The sequence below is a fragment of the Trichechus manatus genome, unplaced genomic scaffold (assembly GCF_000243295.1).
Source record: "Trichechus manatus latirostris isolate Lorelei unplaced genomic scaffold, TriManLat1.0 scaffold00009, whole genome shotgun sequence".
NCBI lineage: Eukaryota > Metazoa > Chordata > Mammalia > Sirenia > Trichechidae > Trichechus > Trichechus manatus.
The window spans coordinates 23,630,028-23,647,014 of NW_004443945.1; the positions used below are offsets into that span (position 1 = coordinate 23,630,028).

At 36.6% G+C, this 16,987-nt stretch overlaps 1 protein-coding gene across 2 annotated transcripts in view; it reads right to left on the reverse strand.

The window, feature by feature from the left end:
• INTS8 (integrator complex subunit 8) overlaps window positions 1-16,987 on the reverse strand; it is a 75,120-nt gene that overhangs the window by 24,629 nt on the left and 33,504 nt on the right. For both annotated transcript variants that reach the window (XM_004370763.2, XM_023726064.1), the window contains exons 11-16: window positions 16,715-16,785; window positions 16,158-16,333; window positions 14,534-14,667; window positions 12,564-12,674; window positions 7,766-7,967; window positions 4,149-4,270 (exon numbers count right to left, since the gene is read on the reverse strand). In XM_004370763.2, the coding sequence (XP_004370820.1) occupies window positions 4,149-4,270; window positions 7,766-7,967; window positions 12,564-12,674; window positions 14,534-14,667; window positions 16,158-16,333; window positions 16,715-16,785 (816 nt within the window). The remainder of the gene's footprint in view (window positions 1-4,148; window positions 4,271-7,765; window positions 7,968-12,563; window positions 12,675-14,533; window positions 14,668-16,157; window positions 16,334-16,714; window positions 16,786-16,987) is intronic.

Below are 16,987 nucleotides of genomic sequence, written 5' to 3' on the forward strand. Positions count from 1 at the left end.
TTTTAGGCCAGGTCAGGGAACAGGTCAGACAGGAAGCAGTGAGGTAACCTAGCTCAAGGTTAGGTAACATGCAACACAATTTCCTGTACCCTTTCACACTGCAGGCCTCCAAACATTCATTACATAGACACGTGTCTATCTCTCCTGGTGCAAGGCCCCAGAGTTTACTGCTAAGAGAAGCAAGGAAAGGAACCACTAGATTGTGCTAACACTGAGCAACAAGCTAAGATTCTAAGAAGAAATAATAATCCAGGAATAAAATGCTTCTCTCATCTGAGAGTTTATTAAAGGCTAAGAAAAGACTGCTGGGCATAATCAGACAAGTACTGGAGATAGTAGAAACTCATTTCCCAGAAAGTTCAATAAAAAGATATGATCCCATGAATAAAATTCCAGGGAGAAGAATGATTCAAGTATGACAATATATTTTTTAAAAATAGTTGTAAAGGAGAAATAAACTGAAGAAATCAATAAATCGTCAAAGGAAAAAATAAAAAAATGAATCTTCAAAGGGTTAAAATGAGTAAGCTCAGTTTTTAAAAGGACATACATGAAACATGGAGGAAGAAACAAATGATCAAAGAATAAAGTGAAAGAGCGGTGCAGTCCTGCAAGAGCTCCCAGATAACCACAGATTTAAAGCATTATGTGTTAAAGATGCGACAGATAAAGAAGAATAACAAAAGGTAATATGAACAATAAGAATCAGGACATTCGAAGGACCAAATGTGAAAAAAAAAGTTATAAAAATATTAAGAAAATCATTAAATGTTTTGTTTTTCTCAAATACAAGCCCAGAAAGGGAGAAAAGCCCATTGCTTATTTACAGTATATATTAACACATAAACAACAGAATCTTAGGGAAATCCTCTAGTTTTACTTTTTAACTTTTTTATAATTTTTTTCATTCAGAAGCATTTTCTGCTGCAGAATACAGATATAATTAAGAAAACTTAAGCTTAAAACGGATGAATGATAACAAGAGGGTATCTAGCTACTTGAATGGCCTGAAAAAAGCTTAGAGAAAATTTAGTAATGTTTGGGGAGGGAAAGGGGAAAAAAAAAAAACAACAGAAAAAGAGGACAAATGCCAGAAAACTGGAGATGGAGAAGTATCTCATTATTTTAAATGGGAAAAAGGTTAGACTCTAATGGAAAAACTAATCATTAACTTTATATGGAAAGGGAAGAAGCCCCAAATAAATAAAGCACTACTGAAGAAGAAGAATAAAGCAGGGGGACATACACTACCTGACCTCAGAACCTACTATACAGCTACAGTAGTCAAAACAGCCTGGTACTGGTATGACAGATACATTGACCAATGGAACTGAACTGAGAACTCAGATGTAAATCCATTCACCTATGGTCACCTGATCTTCGACAACGGCCAAAGTCCATCAAATGGGGAAAAGACAGTCTTTTTAAAAAGTGGTGCTGGCAAAACTGGATATCCATCTACAAAAAAATGAAACAGGACCCATACCTCACACCATACAACAAAAACTAATTCAAAATGGATCAAAGGCCTAAATATAAAGCCAAAAACTATAAAGTTCATAGAAGAAAAAATATGACCAACGCTACAGGCCCCAATACACAACATTAACAGGATACAAACAATAACCATCAACACACAAACCCCAGAAGATAAGCTAGATAACTGGGATCTTCTAAAAATCAAACACCTATGCTCTTCAAAAGACTTCACCAAAAGAGTAAAAACAGAACCTACAGACTGGGAAAAAATTTCTGGACAGTACAAGTCACACAAAGGTCCAATCTCCATAATCTACAAGAAAATCCAACACCTCTACAACAAAAAGACAAATAATCCTATTAAAAAATGAGCGAAGGAAATGAACAGTTACTTCACCAAAGACGACATTCAAGCAGCCAACAGACACATGAGGAAATGCTCACGTTCACTAGCTATTAGAGAAATGCAAATTAAAACCACAATGAGATACCATCTCACCCCGGCATTACTGGCATGAATCAAAAACACTGGAAATAACAAATGTTGGACAGGCTGCGGGGAGATCAGAACGCTTATGCACTTCTGGTGGGAATGCAAAATGATACAACCATTTTGGAAAATGATATGGCACTTCCTTAGAAAGCTAGAAGTACCATACGATCCAGCAATCCCACTCCTAGGAATATATCCTAGAGAAATAACAGCTGTCACACGAACAGACATATGCACACCCATGTTCATGGCAGCATTGTTCACAATAACAAAAAGATGGAAACAACCTAGATGCCCATCAACAGATGAATGGATAAACAAACTATGGTACATACACACAATGGAGTACTATGCAACGGTAAAGAACAATGATGAATCTGCTGAAACATCTCATAACATAGATGAAACTGGAGGACATTATGCTGAGTGAAATAAGTCAATCACAAAGGGACAAATACTGTATGAGACCTCTATTATAAAAACTCATGAACAGGTTTATACACAAAAAGAAACCATCTTTGATGGTTACGAGGGAGAGGAGGGGTGTGAGGGAACACTAAATAGACAATAGATAAGTGGTAACTTTGGTGAAGAGAAAGACACTACACAATACAGCACAACTGGTCCAAGGCAAGGTCACTGAACATCCAAACTCCCTGAGGGACCGAATTACTGGGGACCATGGTCTCGGGGAACATCCAGCTCAATTGGCATAACACAGTTTATAAAGACAGTGTTCTACATTGCACCTTGGTGAGTAGCGTCTGGGGTCTTAAAAGCCTGTGAGCAGCCAACTAAGATACTCCACTGGTCTTACATCTTCGGGAGCAAGGGAGAATGAAAAAACAGGATACAAGGAAAAGATTAGTCTAAAGGTCTAATGGACCACAGCTACCAACGCCTCCACCAGACAGAGTCCAGTACAGCTAGATGGTGCCTGGCTACCACCAATGACTGCTCTGACCAGGATGACAACAGAGGGTCCTGGACAGAGCTGGAGGATGTAGAACAAAATTGTAATACACAAAACAAAGACCAGATTTACTGGCCTGAAAGAGACTGGAGAAACCCAGACAGTATGGCCCCCAGACACCCTTTTAGCTCAGTGCTGAAGTCACTTCCGAGGTTCACCGTTCAGCCAGGGACTGGACAGCCCCATATAACAAAATGGGACTAATAAGGCACAGCAGTCCAGGAACAAGGACTAGAAGGCAGAAGAGGACAGGAAAGCTGGTGATAGGGAACCCAAGGTTGAGTAAGGACAGTGTTGACATGCAGTGGGGTTGTTAACCATTGTCAGAGGGCAACAAGTATACTAACTGTTTAATGAGAAACTATTTTGTTTGGTAAACCTTCATCTAAAGTGAGAATAGCAGCACACCAGGAAGAACGTAATCAATGTCACTGAATTATGCATGTAGAAATTTTTGAAATAGTGTATCTTTGGCTATGTATATTTTCACCAAAAAAAAAAAAAGGTCGAGAAGGCAGAGGGCTGACGTGTCGTGAGGTTGTTAACCAATGTCATAAAACAATATGTGTACTGACTTTAATGAGAAACTATTTGTTCTGTAAACCTTCACCTAAAGTACAATAAAAAAAAAAAATTACGAAGAAAAACAAAAAAAAAGTTAGGCTCTAAAAGCTTAATATCAAATTCACTGAATCATTTCACAATGATGTATTTATTAATAATAAATATGTATACTTATAAGAATAAGGCCTTTCAAACTTAGAGGAACAAAGATGTTCTGAAGAACGGTAAGATGGTCAAATGGAAAATGGGTAGAAGTGCATCCCTGATGGTTTCCACCAGCTCACACTCATCTATATACCTGTATTCCATAGCTTAAAACTACTAAGAGTTTGGGTATAAAAACCAAAGCAAGAAACGCTGACTAACCTCTAGACTAGACTGGAACTATACCTAAATGCTGTTGGTTAACTAAAAATTTTTTACTTGCATTCTTATCAGAGCTATAGGGAATTTGAAAAAAATATTCAAGAGAGCAAAGTCAAGTGAATTATCAAAAACTATGCTTTTAACTACAAATCAACAAGCATTTGTTCACCCTTAGGTTTATCACAGAAATTAGACAAGTTCCCAAAGTAGTATAAATATAAAGCAGGTATAATAATACCGTTCTAACAATCCTTTAATTTAAGCTTTAATTACCTTTACATATGGATTACTCTGAAGCAGAAATGCGGGAACTTGTAGTGTAAGGTATTCATTTTCCCTCCAATTTAACATAAAAGCAACACACTCCTCAGCTATAACTTGACGAAGAGGAATATCTAAAAAGCAAAGAAGAAAGCAGCATTAAGTGAAAATATAATTCGGTTGAAAAAAATATAAGGAGTGATGCAACATGATGTGGTCCACTGCGTAGGACTCTGAGGATCTCGCTTAATCCAGAGGAATAGAAAGATTCAATATCCTTTAAGGAATCCTCCATAGCAGGAGAAAAGTGGGGTGCAGAACTCAAATTCACATAACAAGACAAGACTTAATGGACTTAATGGTTTGACTGAGACTGGAGGCACCCTGAAGACACAGTCCCAGAATCTTTGTTAGCCCAAAACTAAAACCATTCCCGAGGCCAACGCTTCAGACAAAGGTAAGACTGGACTATGGGACATAAGATGATACTTGTGAAGAGCACGTTTCTTAGCTCAAGTAGATACATGAGACGAAATGGGCAGACCCTGTCCAGGGGCGAGATGGGAAGGCAGAGAGGGTCAGGAGCTGGTTGAATGGACATGGGAAATCTGGGATGGAAAGGAGGAGTGTGCTATCATAGTACAGGAAGAGCAACTAGGGTCACGTAACAATGTATGTATAAATTTTTGTATGAGAGACTAACTTGAATTGTAAACTCTCACTTAAAGCACAACAATAAAAAAAAAAAAAAAAAAAGAAATCCTCTGTGGTTTCCTTGTAGCTGAGCTTTTTAAAGATACCGGAGAGGCAGGGATTTGGAAATTACACTTTCCTTTAAGCACCTGCAATACAGTTATTCACTATCAGTAAGTGCAGAGTCACGTGCTTTAACAGGCAGCTAGAATAGGGCTAACATTCTCTTGCTAAAATTGAGGAATATAACAAGGACATGTGTCTCAACAGAAACCAATCTTACTTCCTTTGAAGGTGAACTGAGAATTACCTAAGGGCGTACCAACAGGCAGGGCCAAGTCTCTCCTCAGAAAGTCATTTTGTATCTCTTCTAGTAAATAGAAAAAGGAACCGTTAAGATTCCATAATTACGTACTACGAAGCATAACCACTGTAATTTTAGCTTAGAAATTTTAAAAATCAGTTGTACCCAAACATGACATGATGTAATTACAACAAAGCTTCTACAGAACAACTGACTAGGAGCAATGCAACTTCCTAGTTCACCTGTTGAGAGATGAGAGGACTTGCCATATGGGTTATTAGCTACAAAGTTACTAAAAGTTGAGGATTGCTCCTCATGACATGACTGGTTTTACAATCATTAATTTGTAGCCTTTAGATAGAAATAATCTATTTTAACTGAAAGGTTGGATGTGTTGTTATTTAAGATCACTTCCTGTCCTGATAATAAAGCCAGGTCAACCCCACATAAAAGTGCTTCTCTTCCTGTTTTCTGTAGAGGGTATGCATCTAGCTCAAGCAAAACTGTTCCTAGTTATCACTAAGGAACAATCTTTTTACCTTTAAAAAAAAAGAGGGGAGGCAAAGGTGGCAGATGACACCTTTATGCACACATGCCCCTGTGCCACCAGATTCCTGGCACACAGAAAGATCGTGCCTGCAAACCCCAAATCTCACACGGTGGTACTGAAGTACAGAGTTGTAAGGGCAGCAACAGCTAGGAGTCTGCTGAACTCAGGTAACTTAGTCTCAGCCAAAAGTCTAAGATAAAGAACTGTACCTATGGGAGAACAAACTGTTCTCTTATTTTTCCTATTTGAAACAATACATTGTTTCCTTCTCATTTTAGATACTATTTATAGCACAAGTTATAACACAAGTTTCTCAACAGTCAATAAGTTACTGGCTTCTACAAATTATGTGCAGAGCTAGGAGGAGTCCTATAACAAAAAAAAAAAAAAAGTAACACGAACTCCAAACTGTTTAAATGCCAAAAGGTAATACAGATAAAGTATAATTATTTAAAGGTATTTCCATCCATTTCAAAGGGTGAGAGCATAGGCTTAGAAGTTGAACTGACAGAACAGAATCACAGTTCTGTCTCTTACTATATGACTTTGGCTCAGTTCCTTAACCTCTCTGTGCCTCAGTTCCTTGATTACAAAATGGAGATAATGAAATAGGAGCTACTTCACTGAACTCCTGGGATGACTAAATGAGTTATGCACCTAAAGTACTTGGGAACAAAGCCTGGTATGTCATTTAAAAAAAAAAAAAAACCACCCAAACTCGTTGCCGTCCAGCCGATTCCGACTCATAGTGACACTACACGACAGAGTAGAACTGCCCTGTAGGGTTTCCAAGGAGCAGCTGGTAGACTCGAACTGCTGACCTTTTGGTTAGCAGCTGAGCTCTTAACCACACTCAATAAATATTAAGAGATTTTTATTCTTCTGCTTTTAATTTTAAAGAAACCATGTCTGAAAAACCAACCTTTAAAAAATAAGCACCAGCATATTATTGGATCAATTCTTACAAAGACATTATATTGAAGGGTACTGGTGCATTAAAGCTCAAAAGTATTCTATGTATGAAGTGCTAAAAAGTTGTAATTTATTACTGCATACCCTGCTAAAAATCAGAATGCAGTAACAATTAATTCATAAGACCCAGAGGGCCAGCAATCCATTATATTCGGGATAATTACTAACACCTTCCTTTGCCCTTCAATTTTACTGTTCACAGTATTAAATGTATAAGGTCTGATTGAGTTGGTCTAAGTACTTTATAATTAAAACATGTAAAATTAAGAACTGTCTTAACTAAAAGATTTTTATATAACATATATGATAATTTATATAAGCCCCTTTTTATGATAAGATATTTATAATTAGAATTGGACACTCAAAGTCTATTCCTAAAGAGTGACTACAGGCAAGTTCCTGGTCCACAGCTCATCAGTATGAGAGGGCTTTTTGAAGGTGATAATGACAAAATAAACACTTCCTTGCACACTCAAGGAAGTTTTGATTCTTTTAACAGAATATCTTAAAATTCTGTAGTGAGTTGAATTCATATCCCCCTAGAACATCAGAATGTGAGGTTATTTGGAAATACAGTCTTTTCAGATGTAATTAGTTAAGATGAGGTCATACCAGATTAGGGTGGGCTCTAAATCCAATGACTGGTGTTCTTACAGGAAAAGGAGAAGACTATACAAACACACAGAGCAGAGAACATCATGTGAAGATGGAAGCAGAGACTGGAGTGATGCAGATACCAGCCATGGTAATGCCAAGGATTGCTGGGAGGCACCAGAAGCTATGAAGAGGCAAGGAAGGATTCTCCCCTAGAACCTTCAGAGAGCATGACCATGCCAACACCTTAATTTGGGACTTCTAGCCTCCAGAACTGTGGGAGAATACCCTTCTGTTGTTTTAAGCCACCTAGTTCATGTTACTGTGTGATAGCAGCCCTAGGAAACTAATAGTTTCCTGCACTTTTCTCAGCTGAACTCCACATACAATTTCTGTTTCAGGAGAAAAATAACCTTTTATAGATGGTAAAAAGTCAAATAAATGCCCCTGTACATTCTCCTCCACAATTATCTGAGGACTAAAGTTCTGAAATTTGGCTTTGTGAAACAGTCTTACCAGGAAGTCTCATTTCCAGATATCCTCGAACCCTACTTATAAGGTCAGAAGGAGGTCTCTCTCCTGATTGTCCCGTTCCAGCTTCATGTGTATGAATATCCAAAAGCAGCATCTCATTCAGCATGACCTGGCGAAGTTTTGGTGAGAACTCTGTCACCAGCTCCAAACAAGCAGCAAATAGCTGTTTAGCATGGGCAAAGTCCTATAAAGAGAAACAACAGAATAGCCGGGATCACCTTTCCTCTGGAGTCAACAACTATGTCTGTATAAAACAGAACAAAGAGGAGGAGGATTAATTTAAACATTTAATATTGGCTATCTTAGGGGGTGAGACTAGATTATCTTTTTATCATCTCTGTACTGTTGATTTATTCCAATGAATATTTAATTCCTCTGTAATTTTTATAACAACCAATAAATAATTAACAAATATAAAATACATACTACATTACTGAACAGTAAGTTCTACATAAATCATAAAATAATAAAGATTTTTATATTAACGCAGATATAAAATTCTATAACAAGCCCCTTCTCTACCTAAGATGTTTAGAATTAGATCTTAAGACCCTTCAACAGGTTTCACATTCTAAAATCTTTGCACATAGCCCTATTAGCCCGTGTAACTGGTTAATAAATCAGATTAACTAATAAATCCAATCAGCTACTACCCAAGCCCTTTCCCAACCATCTCATTCTAATTTTTCAAAAGAGTGGTCATCACTCATCTCTTTCCACATGCCTCACTCATTCCTACAGTCCAACTTCTACCTATGTCACTCCAAAGAAACAGCTCACGCTAACCAAAGACCATCTAATTGTCCAATCTACTGAACACTTTTCAGTTATTTTACTGGACCTGGGTGCCACATCCCAGTGCTGTCCACCTTCTTCACCCTGCCTTAGCCATTGCTGACTACATCTGTCTGGTCCTCATATCCATCACATCACTCATTCTTGGACCTGATGTTGCATTCCCTAGGGTGCCATGCTCTGCGAATTCTCCTTGGGTGATCTCTGATGACTCCCAAATCTGCATCCCTAGCCCAGAGCATACCCTAAGCTTAAGGTTCATGTTGCCAATCGCAGGCAGAAATTAAACACTGTATATATGAACTCATAATCTGCTGTTCAAAAATATTTTTATGCACAATTCACTTTCTGGCCCTACTACTGTCCTGTCACCCAAACCAGAAACCTGAGCACCATCCTCAAATCTTTCCTCTCTTACTTGCCACATCAAATTAATTATTAATCAATTCTAGATTTTATCTCTTAAAACGTTTCACCAATGTTCTCTACTCTCCATCCCTTCTAACACTTGTGCTACTTACTAGCTATGTGACCTTGGAGAATTTGCCTATTCATCTCTGAATTCTCACCTTTAAAAGTGATATAACACCTTCTACCAAGTTCTGCTGTGAAGAATAAGTGAGACCATGTGTACGAAAAACTGCAGAATAGTCTTTTTGTGTTAGTTATTTTGGGGTAGGAGAAAAGCTGCTGACTTTGCAGATGTAATTAGCTATATTCTATTATAAACTTTCTAATGGTCCACAATTACCTAGAACCGCACAGTCCAATATGGTAGCCACTAGCCACATGCAGCTAATAAGCATATGAAATGTAACCAGGACAAAATGAGGGGTGGTGGTGAGTCGGAATCAACTCAATGGCAACAGGTTTATTTGTTTTTGGTAAATGCAAAACACTTGATTTTGAAGAACTAAAACACATAAAAAAGGATGCAAAACAGCAATAATTTTTATACTGATTACACGTTGAAATAATATTTTAGATATACTGGGCTAAATAAAATATATTATTACAATTTATTTCAACTTTTTGGGGTATTTTCTATAATGTGACTACTAGAAAATTACAAATTACTTATGTGGCTCATGTATTTCCATAGAGCAGCAGTTCTCAAACCTCAGCATTAATCAGGATTACCTGGAAGGCTTCTTAAAACAGACTGCTGGAACCCACCCCTAGATCTTCCGATTCAGTAGGTCTATGGTGGGGCCCAAGAATTTGCATTCCTAATAAGTTTCCAAATGTCATGGGAACCATACTTTGAGACCTACTGGTCTAGAGCACTACTTTCAAATGCTTCTTTGCTTACTTCCCTCTTAAAACAGTTCTGTAAAAGTATTTACTCCCCTATACAAATAAGTATAAATTTTCTTTTTTTATTGTACTTCAGGTGAAGGCTTACAGAACAAGTAGTTTCTCATGAAACAGTAGGACACATGTTGTTTTATGACGTTGGTTAACAACCCCACAACATATTAACCCTCTAACTTCTCAACCTTTTTTTTTTGCTGAAAATACACATAGCGAAAGATAGACTGTTGCAAAAATTTCTACATACACAGTTCAGTGACATTGACTATGCTCTTCCAATTGTGCTGTTATTCTCACTTAAGATGAAAGCTTACAGAACAAAATAGTTTCTCATTTAACAGTTACTACAAATGTTGCCCTATGACAATGGTTAACAATCTCACAACACATCAACAATATCCTTACTCAACCTTAGGTTCCCTATCACCAGCTTCCTTGTCCCCTTCTGCCTTCTGGCCCTTGTCACTGGACTCCTGTACCTTGTTAGTCTCATTTGGTTTTACGGGACTGTCCACTCCCAGGCTGAACAGTGAACCTCAGAGGTAACTTCACCACTGAGCTAAAAGGGTGTCTGGGGGCCATACTCTTGGGGTTTCTCCAGTCTCCTTTAGGCCAGTAAATCTGGTCTTTTTTTTGTGAGTTAGAATTATGCTCTAAATCCTTTTCCAGCTCTGTCCAGAACCCTCTGTTGTGATCCTGGTCAGAGCAGTCAGTGGTGGTAGCCGGGCACCATCTAGCTGTACTGGACTCAGCCCGGTGGAGGCCTTGGTAGCTGTGGACAATTAGTCCTTTGGACTAATCTTTTCCTTGTATCCTGTTCTCTTCATTCTCCCTTGCTCCCGAAGGGATGAGACCAGTGGAGTATCCTAGATGGCCACTCACCAAGGTAGAATGTAGAGCATTGTCTTTATAAGCTGTGTCATGCCAATTGAGCTGGATGTTCCCCGAGACCACGGTCCCCACAGCCCTCCGCCCTGCAATTCAGTCCAGGGAATTTGGATGTGTCTATGGGGCTTCCATGACCTTTCCTTGTACAGGTTGTGCTAGTTTCCCCTGTATTGTATACTGTCTCACCCTTTACCCAAAATACCCCTTATCTATTATCTATTTAGTATTCCCACCCCCCCATCCCTGGTAACCAACAAAGATTGTTACATTTTGTGTGTGAACTTTTTCATGGGTTTTTACAATAGAGGTCTCATACAATATTTGTCCTTTTGTGATTGACTTATTTCACTCAGCATAATGTCCTCCAGTTTCATCCATGTTATGAGATGCTTCACAGATTCATTGTTGTTCTTTAAGTATAATTTTTTTAAATCGCAAGTTTAAGTAGATGCAAAGATATTATTTAAGTTGTAGTGTAAATATTGACTTTTTTGAATATTTCGTTTCTATTTTCTAAAACAGATGTAGTTAGCGATAAATCTAACAAAACATATGAAGACCTGTATGCTGAAAATTACCAAATATTGATGAGACAAATAAAAGACATAAATGGAGACATACTATGTTCATGGATTAAAAGACTCAATACTGTTAAGATATAAATTCTCCCCAAAGTGATTTACTGATTCATTGTAACCTGATAAAAATCTCAGCAGACTTTTTATAGATAGTAAAAAGGTGATTCTATAATTTATATCGGAAAGCAAAGGATGATTCTGAAGAACAAAACTAGAGGACTAACACCACTTGGTCTCAAAACTTACTATAAAGCTATAGTAATAAAGACAGTACTCTCCATACCCCCACATCCCAATTTTTTTTAAGCAAGAAGGAACAGGACAATTGTGAAGAGGGGTGGGAATGGAGAACCAACATGATATGTGGACTGTAGGAATGTTTTCAGGCAGATCAATTTTAGGAAAGAGTATGAAGAGAAGGGAGGAGCTGCAAACTGTTTCCCTTCTATCTTGGACTTCTTCTAGTTGTGTAATTCAGATAGAAGACTGTGGGTGCAGAAAAACCAAACTCCTTAACAAAGCTCATAAGGGTATTTACAGTTTGGGTCTTTCCTCCCCATCTAGCCTCATCACCTGCTTTACCTCACGTAACAACTGACACTAATAATAGCATAGCATACTGCTTCTAGTCCTTTCATATACCATCTTATTTCTTGTCTTTCAGCTTTTCCTCACACCTTCAACATCTTTCACCTAATTCTTTACCTAGCTAACTCATACTCAGATTGAGCTCAGGAGTTCTGTCTTCCAAATACTGTCTTTAACAATCCTATAGAACTTAACTGTACTATTAATTGTGTAACTATACTGTATTATATAATTGAATATTTCACTTGTGTCTCAACTTCCCAAATAGACTACAAACGCCTTATGTAAAAGACACTACAAAAGTAACTTCAAGGGATTTTGGTTTCTTTGTAATCTTCGTATACAATTTTTACTAAGTGAATCCTAAAGGACACAAATAATGATGTTCTCTAGACTTTTAAAAACGCATAGAGCAGTATCCATATGCCCAAGACAACTCTGGTGTAGTTATGAGCGTAAGGGAAAAAGTACAAACCAAAACAGCTTTTCAAATATCCTTTTAGGCCTATGACTGTGATTTTAAGATCAAGAAAAGATAACAGGTTCTAATTCCTGGTTTCATGCTAAAATTATTGAAGCACATTGTTAATCAATAGTTGGTATATGTTTTTACTCACCTTAACAGTACTGCAGTGCAAACCTTTTGCCATGAGAATGTAAACCAAATCTCTTGTTAAATTGTCTTTAATTCCCAGAATAACACCACTATAAACAGAAGGTACTTCCCACTAGAAGAAATAAAAATACATAAAAACACACATACAGAGAAAGAGAGACAGCCAAGTCTACAAAGAATCTTCTAATAATCTTCAATCACATTAAAACAAAAATAACTGATCATTCATAGATCATTTTAAAGAAAAAGGAAAATAACAGTCATAATGAAATACTAATCAAAACAAACATATTCACTATATAAACCCACTGCCATCTAGTTGATTCTGACTCATAGTGACCCTATAGTACAGAATAGAACCGTCCCATAGGGTTTCTAAGGCTGTAAATCTTTACGGAAGCAGACTGCCACATACTTCTCCTGCGGAGTGGCTGGCGGGTTCAAACCACCAAATCTTTTGGTTAGCAGCCAGGCGCTTTAACCACTGCACCACCAGGGCTCTTATGGACTATAATAAACCAGTAATAAATAGTTACGTGGATTGGAATTTTCTGAAGGTGGTCTATAGAAAGGAAAAAAAAATTTTGTCCATATATTTTTGTCTTTTAGAGTCAGGCTGTGAGGATGGCACGAACAGGGGTAGAGATGCGGAGGAGCGTGTAAATTATATTAGATCACAGCTCCAGTACCAGCCTGTGACATCAATGTGTCAAAGAATGCCTCTGGCTCCCACTGACACATTTCCCAGTAGCTGTTATCTTTTTCTTGTGTCACTCTATTATGCCTGCTTTATGCTCCTAAAATATGTTTTTCTCTCCATCTTAATCATGCCTTCCTACTGGTTTGGATTTAGCTATGGACCAAATGAAGTAGTAAAATTATTGGCTTTGTTTTAAATAATCAAATAGGATTCACTGCACTCCATTTGTGCTACTTTCATCAACAGCCTAGCAATACAATCAAATTCCCTAAGGTTAAAATTAGTTTAATAACAACATTAACAATTAATACTTGTAAAATATTTATTCAGGGCCAATATCTGTTGTAGGAGTTTTGTACGTATTAATTCATGTGATCCTCACAACAACACTATGAAGTAGTTACTACTGTCCTCATTTTACAAATGAGAAAACTGAGGCACAGAAGTTAATTAACTTGTCCAAGGTTATACAGCTAGTTAGTGTGGAGATGGGATTCAAACTCAGGAATTTAGTCCCAGAACCCCCTCTCTTAACTTTTATGCTATACTTTCTCATCTATAAAGAGAAATGCTAATAATAATGCAAACACTGAGGAAGCTCAACTAATGTTCAGAGCAATTTTTCATTTCACTGCACTTGTTTGCTTAAACTCCATAAAATATACATGAACTTCTGGCTGCTTTACTATATCTTTAGCAGAGGATGAGGATACAGAAGCATTGCTCTATTACTTAATCTCTGCTGTATCTATAGGTTATTTCCCTTGTATCTCTAGCTACATTCCTCTGAATGATATTTTAGAAGCTGTTTTCATTTGTACATCCATGCAGAAAAACTTCAACAGATAATCTCGGAAATATTCACTGGGAGCTCTAAAAGAACATCTAAAGTAAAAAATGTTCTATTAAAAAGTTCTACTGAAGTGGTTCTAAACTGTAGGCTTTAGACTTCAAGACTGTGTTAAAAAACAAAACCAAAAAAACCCTATACAGCACATTGTATTAGCTACAAATTGCATAAATAACATGCCCTATACATATATTTATAGCTATATTTAAAATACGTGAAGATGCTAATAAGTGAAATGCAAGCTCATTTTTAGATGTTACTAACCTAATAGTTAATAGTACTTTTTTTTTTCCTTTTTGACATTTTGGACATTCTCTTTCAGTGGACATTATTGCATGTGACGGCCCTAAAATTTTTGACATATATAAGGGGTCCTTATTCTCAAAAAGGTCTTACCCGTTCTTAACAGCAGGTTTCTTACCTTATTAGATACTGTCCAGAATTGGCGCTCTGAAGTCATACCATGTAATTCAATTAAAATCTGTCGAATCCTCCAGGGATCCACTGACAATATAAGCTGGTGCTCCAACTGGCCAATGTTGACACTTGCTGAAGCTAAAGAAAAAAAAGATTTCTATTTTAGTAACGATATAATTAAAAGGTAAGAGAAACTGTGTATGTTTGTAAGTATTCCATCTACAAGTTAAAAGCAGCTCTTCAGAACTGATTCATTCAACATAAAGTTATATCTGCATTTAATAAATGAATGCATCTAGAAAATAAATAGTAAAAATAATAAACAAAGGTAACAGTCAATAATTGGTTAATAGACAGAACTAAGTATGTATGGAAAGAGTTAACTTATATAGACAGTTCTACTTTTGAACATAATGCACCAACAAAAGCACGCATAAAGTGTTAATTTTGAGTAGTATTTAAAATGTGTGCTTTTTGAGGGGAGAGCAGGAGGTATTCCAAGAGAACCAAGAAATGATCATTAAAATCCCTAATTACAGCTCAGCTTTCCGATACAGACTTTGATAGTGCATCTCTAGCATTTTGTTTGTGTCAATGTTATTCTTTTCCTTTACAATTGGACAGAGCCAATCAGTTTAAATCTAGTCAGGGTTAAAGCGGCTAAAATTTTGCTTTTGTTAAATCAACTGAATTCTGTCTCATCTATATTAAGTTTTGAAGTTTATTCTTCTTATTAATGACTAGTACTACATCTTCCACTTATAAAATAATGGCAAAAAAAGGGAGAAAATCATGAAATAGTAACGCAAAAATGACAATGCTGCTAAAACTGAGCGTTTACCCAGCAGACAATATCGGTGATATACACTGAAATGCATAAACATTTGTCTTTGATTTGGGAGTTTTCAATATATTAAGTATAAAAGCATGAGTTAAACAAAAGTAAAACATAAAAGTTATAGCTCCTGCTTTTTTTTTTTTAAACCTCCAACAACATATTAACAGCAGAGTTACCCAGGTCTATTTTCCCAGCTAAAATCTTTTACGTTTCTACACTAAATCCTCATTATCCATAGATGCGCCAGGAATCCAATCACTTAGTTACTTATACACAAATAGAAACATACGCGCTCCTCACTTATTGACATGGTTAGGTTCCAAAGACCAGGTTGCTATGCGAAATCAGTGTTATGCGAAAATAGAGAATGACCAAATCAGATCACAAAATGGAGGATGATTACATAATTACATTGTCAAATTACATCATTACATAACTGCAAAACCACTGAGAATCATGGCCCAGCCAAGCTGACATATAATCTTAACTATCACAGCCAGCATTACTCTTGCCTCAAAACTTGGCGTTCGTTACTGCCAGACGTATGTTGTTAATGCACAAAATAGTGAGTTAGTAGATTTTCTAATATTGTCATAAATGCGAAATTTCATAAAACGAGACAGTCGATAAGTGGGGAGCAGGTGTATGGAAGACAGGTAAATTTCTATAAATTATCAACATAAGTATAAACTAGAACAAATAAGAGGGCATCCTCAAATGTATTTCAAGGTTAATCTGAATAGATGGGTAAAATGTGCCAACATGTTAGTCAGCAGACTGCAGAGCTAACCTGGGATATCATAAAATGAAGTTACAGGTTTAATGCACAGATTTACTCTAGGGGATCTCTTCCTCATCTGATCAACAAGTAGCTTTCGTTCTTCATCTTTCAACAATGTAATGAAAAGCTCGTGTGAAGAAATCATGAAAACATACTGCAGATCTTCCAACCCCAGACACACATTCCTAGATCAGCAAGAAATATTGTGAAACAAAAAAGTGTATAATTTAGCTGGGAAAAAAATCATATTAATGAATTTTTATTAATAAGTCATTTAAAAAGCCACCTGTTCATAAATTACATAACAATATTCTGTAATAGATTTTAAAATTTTCCTTTGGTTCTTATTTAAAACTGTGACATTAATGATACAATACAAAAAAAGTAACTTATATGACCCTAAAGTTTCATGTGGCTACAAAGATTTGTAATTAACCTTAACTGGTTCTCAAATAACAGTAACTCTCTGGTTATAAGATAATGCACGACAAATACAGAAAAGACAAGTAATACAGCATACTCTTCTTACAGGATTAAGTTCAAAGTTGAAAATGAAAGGCACTTACTTTAGAAATGCAGCCATGTTTCCTTTCAACGAATCTGAAGTTTTTTCTAAATTTATTGATCTTGAACATACCTAGGAATTTGAGTAATTTTTACTTGAATATGAGTACTTTAAAAAATGTAGATTGCACTTTCAAAAGTAAGAATTAAAAACAAACAAATTTTCCTTTTTCAACCCAAAGAACCACAGATTTGGATAGTAACTTAAAAGAAGCTGAGATGAGACCAAAGAATAAATTGTGGAGGTGGGAGCAGAAAGCGAACTTTTCAAAAAC